The 22,638-nt window shown below is 43.6% G+C and overlaps 1 protein-coding gene across 2 annotated transcripts in view; it reads right to left on the reverse strand.

The window, feature by feature from the left end:
* Positions 1-22,638, reverse strand: part of LOC119654840 — a 91,699-nt gene that overhangs the window by 13,602 nt on the left and 55,459 nt on the right. For both annotated transcript variants that reach the window (XR_005249857.1, XM_038060418.1), the window contains exons 2-3: positions 19,665-19,861; positions 12,670-12,841 (exon numbers count right to left, since the gene is read on the reverse strand). Coding sequence is in view for 1 of the 2 variants with exons in the window: in XM_038060418.1 (XP_037916346.1) it covers positions 12,670-12,841; positions 19,665-19,861 (369 nt within the window). In the remaining variant the exon portion in view is untranslated. The remainder of the gene's footprint in view (positions 1-12,669; positions 12,842-19,664; positions 19,862-22,638) is intronic.

Raw genomic sequence — 22,638 nt, forward strand, 5'->3', positions numbered from 1 at the left:
CCGGAGGGGAAACCTGTCTGCTCTCTGTCGATGAACCTTTCACGATATTCTTTGATGCGATCCAGGATTATTTTAGCTTGCAGACCGGAGGGCTTTCACTGGATCTGATATGGGGAAGAGGCGCGGTGAAGGGCTCCTTCCGCCTGTTTAGTTGCTTGTCATCGTCGATAAGGAGGCGACATCAACTTCCTTTATGGGACCTTCCGGGATTTCCCTTGGTATCGTTACGATCGCCATCACACTTAGCGCTAAATAAAGCCTTCAATCCCTAACTTTCATCAGTCCTAATTCTTCATTCCGCAGTCAGCCAAACCTTGTGATACCCTTTCGTGACGCGGCTGAGACCTAGGTAGCGCTCGAGGAAAGAGCATTTTTCATGGTGATCCAATGCTCATCAATGTTCTCAGGCAGGTTACTCAGTGTATCTGCCGTTTGATGAGAAAGATAGCTCTCCCACTGTCAAGCGATAGCTGAATCATACAAGCGATCAATGTTGAGCTGCGAGGGTCACAGCTCTCCCGCCTTGCGAGAAATGGCGAACGAAATACGCAAGCGAACGTAAGCGAGAATCAGATAGTGATCCTTTTCGAAGTCGATGTCAGCGTCTCTCTAGTTACGCACATCCAGGAGTCAATTCTTAAATTAACTGCCGATCGCAACGTCGTCAATCTGATTGCTCGTGCCCTGTCGGTCAGTTGAAACCCACCTGACCTTATGGCTGGCTCTATGTTCAAAAAATGTGATACCAATGAAGAGGCGGTGTAAGCTGAAAAAATTCCCAAATCCAGAGGCCTCCCACCATTATTATGCCAACACCATCTTTCCCTACCACATGTCCGAGCAGAGTGTTATCAATGCCCTCCTTTGTATTCAGACACCCATCATGATCACAATGTCACCTTTCGAAGCCTCTCCTGAACTACGTGTAACTGCTCATAGAAAGCATTCTCTTCCATTATATCGAAAATCTCCGTTGATGCATAGCACTGTGCTATTGTGATTCTCCTTAACTTGGATCGAAATCTTGCAGCCAGAAGTATGTCAGAAATTGGCTTGCAGGGCAAGAGAACACGCCTTACGGTTGCTGTCGCAATCCGACATCGGAGTCGCATCTACTACCATTTGACTTTCCTGAGAACAAAAGCACAGTGCCTCAACGGGGAGAGGAGTACTTTCCAGGGTCCCATTATCTTAGTTCGTTTAGGACCAAAATATCCAGCTTATATATTTGGAATTCTCGCTCGAGTTGCAGACACCTAGCATTCAGGAAACCCTCTATACCGTTGTCGAGTAGCGTGCACACATTACATAAAGCAATAATAATCCGTTTTCGATACGAAAAGATCGTAGCCGTGAAGTGAGTCCCTGTCGGAGTCGTTGTTGTCGTTTCCCTAGCAGTAAAGTTTTGAAACTTGCAGGTTGCTAGCCCACAAATTTATATCCCTTTTATTCGCCTTTTACAAGAAGCAGAGGATACTTTGAGGGTATTCTTAGGCCCCAACTCACAGGGCATAAAGAGACAAATATCACTGAATCAGAGAAGAAAAGAAACATATCAGAATAGCGGTAAGATTCAAGGATGGGGGCTGTTGGCCAGAATTTAAGAGGGAGCTGAATCCTAGGGCTAAATGAGGTGGACCCTCGACCATTGTGCGGCAGCCCAAGGCCTGCTTTCGCAAACCATTCGAGAATCGAATGTGGACGACGACGAACTTCTCGAAATTACGGTAGTGCTATGTAAGACAAACTCTCATGTGGAAACGCGGCGGGATGGGGAAGCAAGAAATGCAAAAAACAACGGCATTCCCCTTGTAAGGGCAAAAGTAAACAGCGTGCATATCCACGGCTGTTGCGTCCCTCCTAGTGCACCAATATCATTATTCAAGAAGATGCTGGAGAGCTTGGTGTTAGAACAATTACCAGCGACTTGAGCGTGTGGGAATTAGGCTGGGAAAGCCGGCTGGCGAACACCAGGCGCCGAATCCTACTTGAAACATTCGAACAGTTGGACATTGAACTAGCCTATGTGGGGTATGTACCTACCTTCTATGGCAGAGAGTTATGCCCGATAGTCGATCTGATTCACTACAGCACCTCATTGGTGAGAGGTGTGTCTGGTGGGTGTGGATTCCATGCAGAGTTGCATTCAAGCGTCTTCGCAAAAGCGCCTCCAGGATGATCATTTAACCGACCTAATGCTCTTCTTTAGAGCCTTCTGTGCCTCTTCGTAGTGATTCCAGCCAGCGGCTGAATCACACTTCAGAGGACGATTGAAGACATCATTGTTGTTCTCCTCTGCTTTGACAAATCTGAGTTCCACCATGGTGTTTTACCCTTCTTTGACGGCTTGAGTGTGATCTTCTGGGTTATCTTCTCAATTCCAGGAATGAATTTGATGCGCCTCCCAGAGATCGTGACTCATTCGCTCAGTGCTATTTTATACGTCACCCAATCTGTCTTCCGTGGATTCCGAAATGGAAGGAGATCAATGCGTCTGTGATCTGAGAGCGTGATATCATACTATCCGCTCCCCGACCAAAGCCGCAATGACAAGGGAAGCTTCCGCGATGTCGATACTTTCTCGCCTGACCACATTACAGAAAATGGGTTTATTACCCAAATTAAGGATCTGCAGATCGGTTCCTACTAGATACTCCAGTAGTCTCGATCCTCTTGCATTGATGTTGGAACTTCCCCAGCATATGTGGTGAGAGTTGACATCACATCCTGCTATTATCCCCATGCCTTTACTTTTGGGATACTGGATGACTCTGATGTATATTCCACTGGGATCTTCTTCTGCATCATAGGGGAAATATGGAAAGCACCATAGTATCTCTTTATCTCCCTGTTGACTTTTTACGGTTAGTTTAGCCGATCTGGTGTCGCCACCACATAGGTCGTTAACCAAATTAGCCTGGAAGTCTTTTGAGAGTACCATGCAGGAGTGGGGTCGATCACTTGCATTGGTATACATATACATACATATATATAGGCGGCTGACTACCCCACCAATAATCCACGGTTCTTGTGTGAGATACATAAATGTCTGGCAGCTATTTATCCGACGATTGATAAGTTCAGTCGGCGCTTTTCAACGCTACAAATTTATTTGGGAAATATGGCATCCCACGCTTCAGGTGAAGATGCCGAGGGTTACGCATCTCCTTCAATGGTTTTAGGTACCGACACTTGTAACGTGACCGCCCGTAGCAGAGCCAGCAGCCCGTTTCTTCCCGAAGTTTTTTAATATCGGGTTCGGTAACGCCGATGGTAAGGAAAGTTCCGGAATATTCTGGACACCAAGTTGTTCCAGAACTTCAGCACCAATACACTCTTCTTCTGGGAGCCAGAGGAAGCACTTTTTGAACGATGGCTGCTCAGAGACCCTTTTTCGGGGTTAGTCACGCAAACTCCCACATATTGTTGAGGGAGAAGCAATACCGCCTGCGCCTTTCGTTCATGTTTTCATTGACAAAGTTTAGCTGTAACATTTTACGGTATACACCGACTCGAAGCGAAGCTTAATGCCTTGCGAGGATGTAGTCGTAAGGAGTAGGAGAAGTTTCCTTCCAAGGATGGATTAGTGTCGTCATACAGCACCCATCCATCGGCTTCGATAGCCTTGGCTGCAAATGAAGGCTTAGCCGTTACCGGCCGAGCCCTCTTTACAGCCTTTGGGTCGAAGAGTTGGGATCGTCCGAAGACCACTGCCGCTTCGATTTTCCTTTACCCGCTGATGCTCCGAGCGATCCTTTCCCCTCAACCTTGGATTGTGATTTGCCGGCAGGCGGTTTGTCTAGAGGCGGTTTGCAACCCGTGGACAAGTGCTTACCCATGGGCAAGAATTTAGTCTGAGCTGGTGGCGCCGATATGAAGAGTGCTGAATTGATGGCCAACTTCGGTTCATCCGTTAAGGATTGGGTCCCAATTCAATTGGTTTCCACTTGAATAAGTGGATAATCTGTGTCTAAATTCAGGTTCCTCGTAGTTGCCCCTTCACTCGGGGTTGGATCGTCGCGATCGAGATTTAATTTTAGTTTGTTAATAGGTTTTTGTTGTTTTGTTTTCGCATAATTGGCTGCCATAACCTTTTATCAGAAAAAGTAAGTCGATTTCGACAGAGCTCTTTTTGCCGAGACAGGGCTACTTAAAACTGGGGTTCGCCTGGTACCCAGAGTTCAAAGTTTACGGCCACATCTTAACCCCTATGATCATTCAGCCCTCGGCACGGTAGTCACACCTTGGCTTGGGGTTTCGATTACCGCTTGGCTTCAGGTATCACCTCTCGTTTCCTAGAGGATCTTCCTTACTGAGCTCCTTTACTACGGCAAGGTCGGTAATCTTCGAGAGATCCCTGCCGAGATTGTGGATTGCATACAAAACGCATCTTTGCTATTCAACAATTGCCGAGAATCTTCTCCGGTATAGGCACCAAACGCTCACATGAAGGTTATGAGAGTTTAACATGATTGTAGACATAATACTACAGACTCCTTCGGACACGGATTAACACAGTGGCACTGCAGGCTTATCAATAATATCAGTGGATGCGAGCGGGCGACTCCACGGGTTGAATCCACAAGCAGCTCTGCCCACAATATAAAACTCTCACAAGGACCTAACCCTAAATAACCGAACCGAGAGCACATCCTCCTGGTCCCCAGAGTACTAGAAAACCTCTGGTTAAGCATCATGATTAAAGTCACTTCAAATGAGGCTCTTGTAGACTCGGATCTGATCCCCCTCTCGAGTCCACTGGGACGGCATTCTCCAATGGCCTGAGCGTCGAAGCACAGGCATATCGCATGCTACCAATTGTATGCAGTACAAGTGAGACTAAAGAAATGTTCCCACATGAAAGGGTTGTAGAAGTGGGCATGGACCGCACGATTTAACGAGCGGAAAGACGAATTGAGGAAAACGTTGCATAAATGCAAGCCAAAAATACCAATGGTTGTAATGAAAATATTTTAGGCGAGACAGCACACACATTTTCGCGCTTCTCACTAGTCCCTTCTAAACACTACATATATTCGTTGCTACTCCAACAAGGATACTGTACCGACAGACCTACAAGTGGACAGAATATTTCGACTAATCAAATCTAGACTACACATAAAACTGTACCCAAACACCATGTCTACTGCTCTTATTAGCTCTCAATATTTGCTGCACATTCGCTAAACAAACTAACCAAAAGTTAGCACCGGTATGCACTGCAATTATGCAATTTTCCGACTTTTGTAATAATTAAATGCAACACCGGGATCAACCGACTAAAGCAAGGGTTGCAATCCCTTTCGTTATATTTCCGGAAAATATGGAATTATCTGAAGCGCACAGGTCTTTGGAAAATAGCTTCATATTATGAAAACCCAACTTCCGTTCCAGCTAAGCCGCGTTGAAATGCACCATCCATTAGCATCCCTTCCTAACGTGTGGGCATTGCTCACTGAAGGCGATATAATCCCAATTCTCACTTTTAAGCTTCTTAATTGAAACCAGAAAATTTGAAACAACACTTAAAGAGCATTAAAACGGAATCAGCGAACGTCGTGCTCAACACTTTCAATTCTAGTCGGGGCCGCCTGAAAAATAAATTAAGAATGGAAATTGGAATCACAGAAAGGAATTACTTTATTGCTCAAAACTTTTCCCTTTTCACTGCATTGTTGACTTTTTTTAGCATAGTTTTTTCGGGTACATCATCGTGACTCTGAATTTTCCACCATGTTTCGTAAGTTTTTCTCAACTGGAAGCAGAAAAATTCAACTGAAAAACTTTTTTTGTGGCCGCTACTGGAGAACTGAAATTAAATTCTTTGTAATTCGTTTATTTTCGTCCTTGTGTTCACTTTCTCTGAATAATCTTTCCTTCATTTAGTTGAGTTAGGAAAATATCTGAGGAGATGAGTGCAAATGGATTTTCTGGACTTACGAAAGTTACGCTCCTCAACCCTCTTTACATGTCAGATGTCAAAGTCATGCAGGGCAGGTTTTAATATTGTTTGCTCAATATTTGGAATGTAATTTTTCCTCGTGCTCATTTGACCTTGAGCAAGCTATTTAGTTGGTTTCGTTAGAAAATTCTTGGTCTCTTAAGACAAGCCACTCCCGCACCACCCTAATTTACAGGTAAACTTTGCGGAAGTAAAGGAACTCTGACTACCGATAGTTGTGTTTTGACGAAATTCGCTCGATTGCTTGCAGGGATGGAGCCAGCTGTAAATCACAAGCTTGCAATTTAATAGGGGGTCTGCGGCGGCTGAGATGGATGACAGAGCCTGGCAGGATGGCGCGTCTCCTCACTTGAGATAAACAGGTTTCTGGTGGCCCTTAGAGTGGGTTCTTCCGACCCCGTTAACGTATAAGACGAACGTGCGGACGTCAAACGTTTGTATCACTCCATTCCAACTTGTATATGGCTGCTCTAGCCGCTTCTAGATGGCATTGATTTGACGGAAAACCTATTCGCAGGTGTTCAAACCCTTGGAGACGAAAACATGGTACTCTTGATACCTAGATGCTGGTGCCCAATGAATAGCTCTAAAAAGAATGCGCAGGTCGGTGATGAAGTCCTTGCATCTGGTGGCTGGTTTATCCAGAGAACCCCGTCCGGAGTACGGAGCGATGAGCCGAAAATCATTTCAGCCGGAGAAGCTTACAAATCCTCCTTAAAAGTGGAAGGGAACTGCTGCTAGCACTTACAGCCATGGAACTTCGGACATGCACTAAGAAACTTCGTTCAGATCGCGGTGCATCAGTTCCACCATTCCGTTAACCTGGGGTGGCAAGGCGTCATGTGGACGCCACCACAATGTTGAGCTGGACGAGAAGGTCAGCCTCAGATTGGCAACCTTGTTCAGCAGTGATGTACAGAATCGTACCGACAATGGAGATCCAGTGATCGAATACGATAGCGATGCCGTCGGATCCAGGAATGAAACTACTTGCGGTCCCCATGTGTAAAGACGAACAATGGTGAAAGAAGTCCAGTAACTTTCACAAAAAGGAATTTTGATGAGGTTTACGTTAATGTGATCGAGACGAACGTCAGGCATTTTGAAGCTACGAAACTTTTCTCTGTTGTGCCAGTATACCTTGCGATGACGGAGAATGTCGAGCTGCCAGCATTTCCTATTATGAGCAGTAGATACTTAACTGAGTGGGTAGTGATATTTAGTTATTGGTAGTCGTTCGTAGCACCTGACTCGCCGCCTGCCGTAAACACCATGTGCAGACGATGGGCCTACTGACGACGAGGGACGGTTAACAACACGCTCTGATAGGTGGTCGAGCTCCTGCTTCACTACGATGAGGCGTTTTCCTGCGAAGCGTCGGGGTGAGAACCGGTTGCACACAAGCAAATTTGGTGAGCTTGTAATTTTTCCTGGTAGAAAGGCCCTCTGGGAGGACTTGGCAATAATTAACTTATATTTGTTCCTAAAAAGCGCAAGGTGCCTATGGATGGCGGGAACCTGTAGAACCGGGTCAAGCGTGCAGGCTGTGGAAAGACTAGTAAGGCCGCCAAGTATGTGATGATATCATAGGCTTATGATTAGCTCGTGGTGCTTGAGTCCGTCGATCCGAGAATGGTCGTTTTACCATCTACATGGCGAATAGCCAATAATGTGGTTATCGGAGGACAAGATCCAAGGCGAGATGCTGATGGTGCTGCGGTTGCAGTGTCGAAGTAATCATTCTCAATTGTCACATCTGCATTTGGCTTAAACGCGTAGTTCATCAGTGTGATATCACATAACTACCAATGGGTCTTGGAGAAACCTTTGGGCAATTTTACTTCCAATTTTGAGCTTTCTTGAGAGATTGTAACGATTGCTCCAAAAGGATACAAAGTTGAGATATCCATGAGGCTTTGGTTATCCTCCCTCACCATTGATTTTTCTGTATGACCTGAAACGTTATTCCATCCCCGCTTTAGATTTGGTCTGTGATAGTTCAGAGGCTGCCTATACCGTTCTATTTAAAGAATGTTGGACTTCAGTGGTGGGATCGTTTGCGTCGATCCATCGAAGCTTATGGTAATTAACTTGTGAGTTGCTTCTTCTTGAAATTAATTTAATTTACCCTACTGGGATTTGATACAAATACAAATACAAAGATAATTGATGCTGATTTAAGCACTATAGCTCTACTACCAACTTCTACACTCACCTTCACGTTAGAAACCCCTAGATAATGCAAAAGAAGGTGAAGGGTTTAAGGGGGCCTTTAAATTGGCAGCAGTGCAACAAACTGACAACTTGTTCGCAGTATATTATTGCCTGAAACCCTAAACTGATCCTGGAGATGGACTGAAAAAAAAACTACGGAAAAGAACTCGGGGTTTGGAAGCTGTCACGAAACAGGTCAAAAGGTACAAGATAGATTTCTCAATGGTCCAGAAAATTAAACTATTAGACAGTAAGGTGGCTCTTAAATTCATACTACTTTTAAATTTGGAAAAATAAATCTGAAACATGAGAATATGATTTATCTTTTGTCGCCTACAAGAATTTTACCGGCAAGATGGCGAATTTAGGAAAAATTACTTAAGAAACTGAAGCGCTTCGATGGAAACTAAATTTTCCAATGTTTGACCAATCAACTGTTCTAACAGAGCAAAGGACCACCCAGGATGAATTCTATAATGACCTTAAGTCAGTTTTTTCAAATGACGTGAAGAAAGTGCTCGACGACTTCAGGACAAAGATCGAAAAAGAGCTGGTCCACCGCGCAAGACAAACAAACCCTGCAGACGCTGAGCCAACACTAGGAAGCAAATAGCATTGTTGTGAAGGGGAGTCAGTTAAGTGACGCAATCAAGACGACTACAGATAAAACCATCGGATATGAACCTCAGCGCGAAAGGAATTAATGAGTACCAACAGGCAATGAATTAGGCAAACGCTACATATAAAAATGTCAGAAGCAACACAAAAAAAACAAACAAGAAGGCAAATACGTACAATTAAAATGTACCACGGTTAAGAAGTGCAGAGAAAAAAATGACGAGATCCGCACATTGAATGATAACTCCAAGAGCCTTAATTTAAGATCCTGCTACAAACTGGCAAAAACAACTACAGTAATTTCCAGCCCAAGATCATACTTTGCAGGAACGCATCAGGGTAGCTTATTGTAGATAGGAAGCAGATAAGAAAATTAATCGGTCGAATATTTTATGTGGAAACACCAGAAGTATCGCCCACTTTACATTGCATTTCCGGATCTAGAAAAGGCGTTTGACCGTGTGGCACACGAACTCATCGGGTATGATTTGCGGCGCACCTAGGGCCAAACGAATTCGTGCGCTAAGTTAAATTGCTCTACCGCAACCCGAAGAGTATATTCCCAAGTGTGCCAGGTATTTGAAAACCACTTCATCCCTCTGTTGGTATCCACCAAGAAAGAGTTCTCCTGCCACTTCTATTCCTTCTTGTTTTAGACGCTGTCACGCCTACCTGACACTGCCCAGAACTGTTTCATTTACATATCTCGAATCAATACTATCAACCAAAGGAGAACCTGGGTAAAGTGACCTTCCACAAAGAAATTTCTCACATCTAAATTTACTTCTGTATTGTCCGCCCTGTTACTCTCTATGGTTCTGAGTGTTGGGCGACTATAAAAGACATTGAACGGCTCTTGCGGTAATGGAGACAAAAATGTTGCGTTGGACTACTGGCTCGGCACGCCTTGCTCACATTCGAAATGTGGATATCCGCGATCGATACAGTGTTGCAACGATCATGGGAAAAATTGCGAGGCAGGCATCTTCGATGGCGTGGACATGTAATTCACGTTGAGGAGAAGTCATTTGCCTTTGCCACTAGTGTGATTGGTGGTGAATATCGACATCTATAGGAAACGACGAAAAGGGCGACCGGAGCTTGACATACTAAATGGGGACTTAATAACTTCCCGACTCCATCCAGATCAGACATATGACGACTAAAATAGCGCCACCGATCGAAGCGAGCGAACCCTGATTCTGAACGGGACAAAGGCCAAAGAAAAAGAAAAGGCAAAAAACTTTCCGGGAGGAGTCATGGATGAAGTGACCAGCCCATCATTACCTATTCAGCCAGATTTCATTCTGAGTGGTTAGAGCACAAGGCTGTCATACGGAAGGTTACGGTTCAACTCTCACTAGTGGCAGTGGGATTTGTATCGTGATTTGACGTCGACTCAGCTGTGAATGAGTACCTGAGTCAAATCAGGGTAATAATCCCGGGCGAACGCAATGCTGACCACATTGCCTCCTACAGAATACTGTAGTGTACCGTTTCGGTCTTGAATGAAGTGTTCTAACGCACTTCAAGGCCCTGATCCAATATGGATTGTTGCGCCAACGATTATTATTATGAAGGGGTTATGGTTTTTATGCAAAAATATATTTTCAAAGCCGATAACAGCAGGTTTCATTTTCTGGTTGACTAGGAGTTCTACTCCTTACACATGGTTTACTAGATGGCCATTCCATGAGAAAATTCCATTGTCTGGTCCTTCGTTGTGTACTCCATCCAACCCGGGGCCCCTTTGTGGCTTTGTAATAGCGTTTTCCATATAAAGTTGTCAACCCTGCCCTACCCTCAACCTTGTGGACCAATTGATATAATATGTCCCATTTTTAGGCGCGTGAGACTCACCTTCGCCATTCTCTGTCATAAGAAAGATGTGGGTGTTGATTAAACAAGCATTTGGTCCTGGGACTAAATCTCGCGGAAATATGTTAAAAACCTTATGCTCAGATCGATCAGTTTATAACGAAAACCAAGTACGAGCTGATATTTTCCCATCTATGTGAGTTGTCTTGTCATCCGCATAGATTTTAAGTTCAGCTTTTCGAGCGACGGGGTATTGATATATCAGCACCATTACTAATCAAAAAGCTGCAATTAGGCGTTTTCCCGGAAAGACCGCTTACAACCGGCTATGTAACTGGTATTTCTGTTGCAAGGGGTTGGGCCATACACGGTCAATCATATTTTAAAGATTGCACGCGGCATCGGGAATGGTAGTAACAGAGTGTTGCATCTTTGCTTATGACTGCCGCGTCAGTATTTGAGCCGAGAAAGTCTTGCTAAGCTAATGTAAGATTTGACTTAGAAGATCCGACGGCGTTTCGTTTTAATCCCTTAACCTTTTCACTAGAAACACCACAAACACATATTGTTGTAGACTGAACTAGTAGGCTCCGATCTTGCTTCTGCAGTATGGCTCCCGACTACTTGAAAGATGTTGGGACTCAGCGCTGGAATGGACTATCCCATTAAGCTTATCGATGTTTGGGTCTTTATGGAAAAGTGAGAGAACGTATCGAGTCTACCGTAAGAACGTCTTCAAGATGCTGCTGCAAGGTCATGCTAGAATCGGCCTGATTTCGCCAATTTTAGAGGTACTGAAACTCTGAGTTCTCCCCGATTTTCTGTCCTGATAGCAAGCCCTTCAATTGAGTTGCCTCTGACTAGGTGAAGACTTTGATACATAATTTACTCCTAGAATGCCTACATAGAATCTCTCCGGCCAGCTTATAGACGAAGTGACGAAATGGTCCTGGTAATATCGTCGACTTTGAAAGCAGCTTCAGGGTGGGAAATACAAAGTAATTTTTGTTTAGGATAGTGAGGGATCCCAAGTCCACATCCACTTGATATTGCACCGGACCAAATGGAGAGCAACTTACTCCCACGCTTTTTAGTCCACGGATCCCTCGTTTAGGGCATGGCACACAAGCATTTAAAAAATAGGGACTAACGGTTTCGTCCAGGTTCCCTCACTATCCCAAACAATAATTTAGCTTTAGCCTAGCTTAGGCTTAAACGATTGCCGGTTTCACTTTGATATAATTCGCATTCTTCGCGTGCTTTTACGAATATAGAGGTGAGGCAGCATCTGATGAGTTGCCTCTGCTCTAGACAAAACCGTTAATTCCTATTTTTTTAAAAAATAATTTTAACTAGTGAAATTATATGTACATATAACCATCAACCGCCCAGCAACCGGTATCCGGTCTAGGCCTGCCTTAATAAGGAACTCTTAACACCCTGGTTTTGCGGTTTTCGCTGTCTGGCGTCCTGGCCTACACCATTGCTCCATCTCAGACAAGGTCTGCCTCGTCTTCTTTTTCTACCATCGATATTGCCCTTATAGGCGTTTCGGGCTGGATCATCCTAATCCATACGGATTAGGTGACCCGCCCACCGCAACCTATTGAGCCGGATTTTATCCACAACCTGACGGTCATGGTATCGCTCATATATTTCGTCGTTATATAGCCTACGGAATCGTCCACCCTCATGTAGGAGGCCAAAAATTCTTCAGAGGATTCTTCTCTCGAACGCGGCGAAGAGTTCGCAATTTTCCTTGCTAAGACCCCAAGTCTCCGAGGAATACATGAGGACTGGCGGGTCGATTAGTGCGTTACACCAGAACTGCGCTGCGAAGAATAGTCGAGGAACAGTGTAGACTTCTCAGAAAGTCCTGGAAGAAGTTAAAGCTCATTACCTTAAACTAACTTTCTAGGCCGCGAATGCGTGGTTACTTGTTTGGGCCACATTAAAGTCGCTGCTAGCCGCATATGATTGACACATACTTGAAAACACTTCTTATGAAACACACTACATTGTTCTCATTCTGAAAATGTCAATATGCTCATAATTACCAATTATCTGTAAATATGATGATTTTCGATCCGACGATTGAAACGTTTGTACGGAACATGTGTATTCTCCGGTCATATTCCATTCTGGCTTAATAATGGATATGGCTCGATGGCGGTGGTGAAAGTCGGTGGATAACGAGAACGACGTATCGATTCGCGATTTCATTGAGCCCTGGAAAATAAGCAGAGAAAAAACAGAATATTAATAACAATGTTGATAAGAACGACTGCTAATTGTGAATTAAAAATCTGTTGAAAGGCCGAAGCAGATATATTTGCATTTAAAAAGTCATGAGTGAAATGCATTTTCCCACTTATATTCACTTGGCAGATTTTAAAATTTTAATCCTGCAGCTTAATGTTCTGCGTGGAAACAAAAGGCAATTAAGTTGTTTATTTTATTCCAGAGGCAAGCTTTCAAAGGACGCTTTTAAATTTAATGCATTCGATGGATTTCCCCAAAGGCTCATGGGTTTTGTCGGATCATGGCTTTCCCGCTGAGTCCTTCAGAAAGAAAACCCCAGCACATCAGCCAAAAGAGGCAGTGTGGGTTCCCACCATCCGCCCAATCTCCCCCGCAGCACAATGCAAATAGTACACCTAGATGGAATTAATCAACATCTATTCAGAAATTCTGCATTGAAATTGCACTTTAAAATGAATTGCAGTTAGAAGTTTCAGGTCATACTCTGGAGCTATCATTTTCTTGCTGCAACATTGCACACGGAATGGCAGAGCTGTTGCAAAACTTGCATTATCATAATTCAAATTTCGCCATAAGTTGTGCTCTCGACGCCGGTTCAAAACCACGCTGGATGCACTCCACAGTTACTTGGAACCTCGTCCTTATACCCCCTTGAATGCATCCCTCCCCCTTCCGCCGACTGCATGGTCGCATAATATAACGAAATTTCGTAGTCATGTTGTAACAAAGTTTTATAGGGTACGGAACGTATTAAAAAAGTTGTGCAACGATGCTGAAACCAATGCCGGAGTAATGTACCGCATGTTACATACTTAGTCTGCAATTTTAGTACAGGCGCACATTGTGCAGGTACATCGCGTTTTCGGTGGATACACCTGTTCGCCATAACTTTATTAAATCGGAGCGGAATCAACTTTAGTTGCAAAATAAGTTGTTCCCTTTGGGGCTTTTTTTGTCAGCGGGAACTCTAAATCACTTTTTCACAGACAAGTGCGAAACTGTGACACAAGAGACAATTCGGGTTGGTGAAAGATAGATTGAGGTGGCGTAGGCAAGCTGGAATTCAATTTTAATAAAAGCCTGTTTACAGCCTTGTTCATATTTGATATATGACAAAGAAGTGATATTGGCTTATTTATACCCTCGTTTGATTGAAGAGCCTTTGATGAACTATTTGCAAACACATTTCATTTAATTCTGGAAATTATTTCCGCAATACACATTCATATGCTTTCTGTTCAGTCCCTTCGAGCGAATAGAACATGTCAATAGTATCTCTTTGTTTATCGCAAATCTTTTTCATTTTTAATAAAACTATTCCCCAGTTTCATCACAAACAATTTTGTGGCAATGATAACCCACCATAGCGGGACAAGCACAAAGAGAACATCTAAGCCTTAAACCAGAACCGTAGTCCGAGATATACATAAATAAAAGCTCAGCACCGTCACAGTATCAATAACGAAGGCAGAGCTATCACAAAAATAGGAAAAAAACTCTGAAGCTTAACCACTCCACTAGTAGATAAGTGGAGCTTCACGAAAATGCCCCGTCCAAACCCACTTGCATGCGACTGTGCTTGCCAGGCTCGAAAATATGGGGGAAAATTTAGAAATTTCAGTCCCTTTCACATCTTAAATAAAATCTCACATGTCTTATACATGAATCGTCCGGAACCCATCTGAACTTGCAAAACTGAAGAAGTGAAAATTGGGAAAAATCACAAAAAGTTCCTAAAGGACAAACGATTTTCGCCTAAAGCAAGAGGTGGAAATATGGGCTCATATTTTTTCCTCGCCTTCTCAATTTGCCGATTGGCACAATATTTGTTTCCCACAGTATAATTTTGTACTTATACAAACAACCTTATGTAGAAAGCCAGAAATAGATCGACGAAATAAAGAATCAATGTTTCTTCCCACCAAACGCCAGTTGTTCAATTGTGCTCTCGAATAGCAACATACCCAGCCTACTTTTTCTGTATCTAAAAAGTATAAGGAACTAGTCCGATAGCTTGAGCATCATATCCAAATAAATCTCTCCCCAGGCAAAATGCACATAATTGCCAACTAACATGCAAATATGCATAGCATTGCAATGCTAAAATCTACAGTGATTTCTTTGTTATACTACGAGTACATTTAGGGTTGTGGAAAATTGAGAGGTTAATAGAGTGCATAGAAATTTTCAAGCAACGCTAACAAGAGTATTCAAATGGGATTCAAAAGATGTTCTTGTGGCGCGGCAGTCGAAATTTATTTCGAATGTTGCCAATGTGAGCGGTCAGATGACACCACCGGCGCTCTCCATACATTTTTAGAACTCGCCACAGGAGTGAAGAGCAGGCGAAAAGAGTGCCATGAGTTGCCTTCAGTTGGTTAACCGCAGCGGCCACGGGGAGTGATTTTAAATTTTAAATTAAGACTTGTTCAAACTTTATTGTATTTTGAATTCAACTTGATTAAACTTAAGTGTAAGCGATAAAACGTATTTATAAAGTTGGAAAAGAGGCATTTTATTCTGTGTGGCAGCTTTTCAAGAGGATTATTACAGGGGCGCTTTTCGAAGCCCTTTTAGCTTAGCACTTGGTAGGTTTGGTTGTGTTCTTGTTTACGACCTACGGCTTTTGGCTTAGTTTGGCGAAACGTCTTTCAGTGGTTGTGGGGTTTTATCTGCAATCGTATCCAGTGAAACTAAGGTACAAGCAGTGTGATAGTTTCTAGGAACGTCATGAAACTAAATTCTCTTTTAATATTTTATTGTTTGGAAAGGTTTGGAGGAAATTGACAACGAGATTATGAGGTGGATAAAAAATGGAGAGAATTAGAAATGCCAAATGACGAAAACATGGAAATGCTGCCAGTAGTCAAAATATTTTTTCACAAAGCGGACAGAAGAAGATAGAGAAACAAAGATAATGTTGTGATAATATCAGACGCTACAGTACAACTTGATTCTAGTGAACCCTTCGAAAAGACACAGCTTAGAACTTGCCTAGGAATTCCTGTAGTAATTTTGGAGATTCGAGCAAAGTTTGCCAACAACATATCCTATCGCTGTACCACCTGCCATGACGGCTTAGGAATTCGTTCGACAAGATGTTGACTTCTCACAAGGCGTTTCCTGCTGTGGCTGACAGTGTCGTCGCAAAATCTTCTCTGGGTTCTTTGCACCAAGCCTCCCAATTTGAGTTGATTTCATCTGCAATGCCTTCCTACATCAGGGTAGCTTCAATTGGCTCTACACCCCTGAGTGAGGGGCCCCTATGTGACTAATTATGGTCCATCGAGCCTGTCTCGCTCCATCGCACCTTCAACGTGACAATATTCGCAGTCTCCTCAGCTCACGAATCGGAACGCAGTCGTCGCCAATGAAGCTCCACTTTCCACCGCTGCCATATATTCAGGCACTTCTTCCACCCATACCAGCGGGCCGGGCTACAGGTAGCGTCCCCGCCTAAACAGCTCTTTACCTCCAGGCTAGCGTTCGTTACTTCTACGGACGATGTACTGGAGCAAATAAAGAGGAAAGTTGGTTTACTTTCTCTTCTGTCCTGCATTAAACTGACAAAAGACAACAGCACCGACCGGGTGATTGCGTGTTTCAAGGTGAGTTATCCTTACGAAGTTGACGTCCTCGGCAACCCTCTTTTCTAGCCTGAAGGTGTATTCGCGGCCTAATTTTTGGGTAAATTTCAGGAAAATCCGCCTGCTTCACCGAGCAATATAACTGGATTCATGTTTACTGTCCGTCTGTTTTCTCAGAACTTTAGGGGTTTAAGAACCAAGCTGGTGCTGTCAATTTATCCGTGCTGGCCCAGCAACACCATGCCATCTCTATCTACGAAAGCTGGCTGCCCGAAGAGTCCAACGCTTTCCGCTGTAACAGGGACAGGGATGCATTTCGTAAGTCCACTAGCAGTGGGGTCCTAATTGCAATAAAAGATACGCTCCACGCCGAACTCGTGATCTCCTCCTCTGGTTTTCTTCTTGACTGCGTTGGTCTTCGTGTCTCCCCGCCTAATTAATTCCCGTTCATTGTATCTTGTGTATACGTCCCCTGTGCTTACCCTTTCTACCTCAATGAAAAATTGTTTCACAGTTTGTTTGAACTCCTTACTGTCAAATTCCCTTCCCACCCTTTGTTCTTTTGTGAGGATTTTAACCTCCCCATGGTCCACCGGCCTAATCATCCTAGCCTTCCAATTCTTTCCAAAAACCCTTCCCCTTTTTCCCTTCTACTTTCTTCCTTTATGAACACTCGCTCTGCCTTGAATTTCAATACCACCAAATACTCCTTGGGGCGCACAGTCGACCTCTTCCTTTCCAACCTCCCCGAGCAAAGCCTCTATTTAATTCCTTGCACATCTCCGTATGCCGAAACTGACGCTCACCACCCCGGGCTTGAATTTGAAGTGCAGCTCCCTCGTTCAAACTCCAAAATCGAGCGTGAATATACTAAGTTCAACTTCCGCAAAGCCAACTTTGACCGTCTGAATTCAGCTTTAGCGTCTTTCGACTGGGTACAGATATTAAGCAATTCATCGTGTGATCAAGCTCTGAACACTATTTACTATATACCGTCCGATCTCCTCTCCTGTCATTTCCCTGCTTGCCTACGTTGGTACCCAGCTTGGTTCACAAAGGAGATTCTTAATAACATTCGCCTGAAACATGCATTGCGGAAAAAGTTTCGGGCTTCCCAGATGACGCTGACCTTCCTCCCTTTAAGGCCATGCCCTTTAGGGTGAAGTTAATGATAAAAAAACGCACAAAAGGTACTTATTGAGCGTCGAAACCGCCCTTGCCCTCGGTAACTTGAAACTCTTTTGGTCTCACACTCGAAATTTTCGAAATCCCACTCAATCTCTCCCTTCTCCTATCAGTTTCGTGGACTCCACCGCCAGCTCCCCACAACAATCCTACGATCATCTCTGCACCTACTTCTCTTCTGTGCTTTCCCCTTGACCCCTCCACCCTCTACGCCTCTTCAAACCGGAGACTGTTCCGAATCTCTGACCATTCCTCTCCTTACGCTTTCCTTGTTTAAGTTCCTCATTGGTAATCTTGACCCCAATGTCGGACCTGTCCCGGATGGGCTTCCTAACCTCTTCCTTCTTAACTGTAGAAAACACATTTCTCTCCCCCTGAGTATAATCTAAACAAATGTCTAGAAAAATGCTACTTCCCCATCTCTGGAAAGAGGCCCTTATCATCCCTATCCTCAAGAGCGGAGACCCTTCTCTTGCTGTGAGCTACCGCCCCATCTCTCTTCTCTCCTCTTGCTCCAAAATCCTGGAAAAATACGTCAACTGATTGACCGCGGACTCACACTCACCTCATTGTCAAAGAGCAGCATGGCTTCGTGAAACATAGATCTACGGATTCAAACCTTCTGATCCTTACCAACTTCGTTGCTGATGATGATTTAATTCACGAGAGAAGGTTTATGCTATTTACACTGATTTCTCCAAAGCCCTTGATACGATTGACCATAATATCTTGGTCTCTAAACTCTCATTATTCAACTTCCCTCCCTCAGTCATCCCCTAGCTTTCCTCCTATATGAGAGATCGCTTACGATCCCTGCAAAGTTTCTTTTCATGGTTACTCATCTCGTTCCTTTCCTCCTTCCTCTGGCGTCCCCCAAGGCTCCATGTTTGGACCCCTACTCTTCCTGTTTTTTATCAATGACCTCGCCCCAATCCTCACCTGCCTCATCTTAAATTATTTGCCGCTGTTTCGTCTCCGCTGGACTGTTCTCTCTTGCAGTCCAACCTTGATAGTTTGGTCCGTTCGTGTTCGGTCAACAAGTTAACACTGTATATCAGCAAATGCCGCTGGATGTGCTATTCGCTTGAACACTCCCCAACATCCTTCCTATTCTCTCAGTGGACAGCTCCATTCACTACTGACCTCCACCTGATCACCAAGCGAAGGAAGCAAACATCGATAAAAACCGGAATTGGTAAACCCACATTCGCAACCAACGCTTAAATACCAAGGAGTTATGATTGACCAAAGACTAAAATTCAATCCCGATCGTGAGAATTTAGCAATAAATACTTCCGGGGTTGCTACATTATTTATATTCAACTTCAACGCTAAACTCTTAGGAGTAATCCAGATGTCTCAAAATGGATCAAACGAAGACACGATGAAGTTAATTCAGGCGATCCACAATCTACTGAAAGAAGAGCTTCGGTGAGAAGTAGCAAATTACGAGACCGGCCGCAGTTCGTAACTGATCCTGACCCCAGACGTAATACCGCTCTGATAGTCCCGTAAGGTAAGCAACAAGGAGGAGATAGTTTTAGTGAGTTGAAGTCCCACATAACCGTATAGCAGGAGCCAGCGGTAGGTTTTGAACCTCTCCACCTTCCAACCCCAAAAACAGAAAACGGATAGACAGACAGACATCGAATCGATTCTAATGAGGTTTTTTTCACACCAAACCTTAAAAAGACTTATTTTTAGTCTTTGTGCGCGGTAAGTCGCTTTTACTTTTATTTCCAGTTCCGTGAAATATTTACATACATATATAATAGAGCTCTATAGTGTGTATGGCTATCAATCGAAACTTTTCGAAATTAGGGCCACTTTGGCCACTCAACTCGACCTTGGAGAAGTTTCTTTTCCAACATCGTTCAAACGAAAATTATTTCACTTTGTTCCAAAAGGATAAGGCTTTCTCGAGCATGGTAAGCTGTTAATGTCAGAATTAATGAAAATTGAAATGGAAGAGATGCCTTGTCCAACATTTTCAATATACACGTTACATATATACTTACCAAAGGAAAGGGTTTATGCTCTGGTATCCATTGATAAATCTGAACACCATTCAGCAACCATTTCAAAACAAATCCAGTTTCTGTCGAATCCACTTCGTATTCACAATCTAGTATCAACGGATCTGGGTTTTTAATATCCTCTAATGTGTAGGTGGTTGGAACTTTGAGATTTGTTATCATTACAGCAATTGAGAAATCTGAAAAAGAAGGAAATGGATATGTTAAATTCGGAGGGTTTCAAATAAATGTATGTACCGCTTAAAAGTTTTGAAATGTCGCCACTACAAAAAAAATAGCAGACAATTCAGATGGGACCTGAGAAGGTCAGATACCAAAATTAGATATTTTTTCAACAAAATTAGATATATTTATCAAAGATTATGCATATATTAGATCGGTGGAGATGTTCTTTTTGAAATTTATGAAAATGATGTACCCTTATTTGCGTGGTAAGGACGCGCCGTGGTCTGCTTATATAAGCATATAAATCGCACCTAACAGTTTGCAATGCAGGAAATATGATACCTACTACAAAATATGACAATTGACGAGTACAATTTGGAAAATGTACACACATTTATATTTTTAACTAACGAGGACTGGAAATGAACTTGACGAAATAAAACGCCGAAGCACAACTCGACCCTGATAACAAGACCTGAACTATGCTACGGATGTAAAACATGGACCCTAATACAAACTCCCGAGAAATAATGGGAGCTAAATGATAGGACAAAACGTGGCGAATCACCGAGTTGTAACAAATATTTAGTAACCTGCATTGGGTCGGCCATATTCATCGTATGCACGATACTCAGATACCTAAAACGGTATTCGAGGGGAAGGCAGAAGAACAAAGACCGGTATAGGACCTCGAAAGCACCAAGAAGATTCAGCTCAGATTTCAAAGTTGGAGGACGCGGTCGATAGATCGAGATGTTTGCAATGGGAACATCCCTAAGGTTTCGTCATCTTCTTGGCCGTCCTCTCTCTAGAGTTTGCTCCGAAATATGTGAAACGTTATTGTGCTTTCGAGATAGCATCTGTTTTGCAATGAAAGAATTAGAATTGTCGATGGTCAAAAGACCATCCTTAGTGGCCGGAGACGGCCAAGTAAGGAGAGCTATCGCAAAAACCTAAAAAGATGGTAAAATTGACCGTGAGGCTTAATCCAAGTGCTCTATCAACCTGTGCTTGCACGCCTTTGTGCTAGCCAGACTAAGGAGTGTGTGGGGGGATCCTTTAAAGCACTTCAATCCCTCACGTGTTATTACACACAAATTCAGGTAGCTTTTCCGGTACGTGAGTCTGCACCGTATCCTGAAAAATAAATTAAATACGGAGATTCGCGGGCACCTTTCGAAATAAACAACTCGCGAGCTAAACCTGGAAATGAATAATTAAAAAAAAGACGGCTCGACCACGGGCGTGGAGCCGCAAAACCCCTGACCCGAGTACCGCGGCCGAAAGGGAGGATCCACGACGGATCACCTCTCCCATCGATGTTTCCCCTGCCTCAGGTATTTCGTCCACCCTAGTTTGTCACCATGCTAACCAAACTCCTATCAATCCAATCCTCCCTGCAAGAAGGAGTGTGCCCATCAGAGTGAACTTCTCCACTTCTCCACTTTGTTATCCAGTAAATTACTTCACTATCACTTCTTTTTTACTACAACCCAATACAACCTCTCACTTCACCCTGAAATGATTGTGCCGAACCGTGGCTTCGAATCGACTGCCGGTCCAGCCGCTCCACTGTCAATCGATCAGCCGGTCTCGGCCTCGTTAATTTCTATGCAGAAAAATGCAATTCCCTTCCCCTCAACAAGAGCAACCGTTAGGCCTGAATTTCAAAATATAATAAATGAACCAAATTTAAATGGAAGGTCAATGTTCCCTTTTGACCGGTCATCATATCATATTGACCATTTGTATATAAATATGTAAATGAGTTTTAGAATTTTAGAAAGCGGTAACAAATGGTAGTTTCTGGTAAATAAAGTGAAATGATTGACTTTTGTTTTAAAATTTTAACGTAAGTGAATGTTGAGTAGTGTAGTGTATATTGAGAAATGTAAAGGGGGTTAAAAATGAAAAAAGGGGGAAATATTAAGCATTATAAGATGCATTTCTCCTTTTTAGATTGTATCTGACAATGGCGCGGACAAGTTTGATTTTACTGGTAGTGTCCTTTTGTGTCAATGGGAATTCTTCGGATGAAATGCTCCAGACATACATAGTTGCTGTTTACCCTTGGTGAGGTATAACACCTCAACCACACCTACCCGCCGTCATTCGCAGTTATCTGATATGCCCTTCAGCTCCCCGTACACCTCTGTTATTCTGCGCGAAGGGCCCTTGCGTCGACCCACTCGTCGGCCATCTGGGGGGAGTGGATTTCACTGCTAGGCGTAGCCTGCAATTCAATTGTCGCCCTTCCTTGATGTGTTGCCTATGCACTGCCACCTCCGCCTTCCGATCATAGTGCGTACGAGTGCCACGCCAGTCCGTCGACCAAGTTCTTTGTTTGAGATAGTGTCAGGACAGCGCGCTCCGATGATTCGACGCAGTCAGGTATCGACGAAAGCTTGGCACTTTTGAGTAACAGTCGAGTTCACCTTTCATGTACTACTCTCTAATAGCAACACAGAAACAACACTAGCACAGATCTTGGTGTTGGGATAACTACATTTCCAGATTTTGGATAAGCTTGCGAAAGGGGTTCTAGAACTGTTTATGCGTTCGTTGTCACGGTCTTCATTAACGCCACATTAATGAAGATAGGAAGAGTGCGATGGCCCGTCAGACTGAGAATCTCTACTACTCTTCAAATTCTGACCCATTGGGCTAAGGCCCATGATCTGGCGAAACAGCAAATGACATCAGCATAATCGAGGTTTTTGAGTAAAAATGTCAATGTCCATTGCCAGCAGGGAGAACGTTAACATGAGAGATAATATCCATGACAAAATGC

The sequence above is a fragment of the Hermetia illucens genome, chromosome 4 (assembly GCF_905115235.1).
Source record: "Hermetia illucens chromosome 4, iHerIll2.2.curated.20191125, whole genome shotgun sequence".
Lineage (NCBI taxonomy): Eukaryota > Metazoa > Arthropoda > Insecta > Diptera > Stratiomyidae > Hermetia > Hermetia illucens.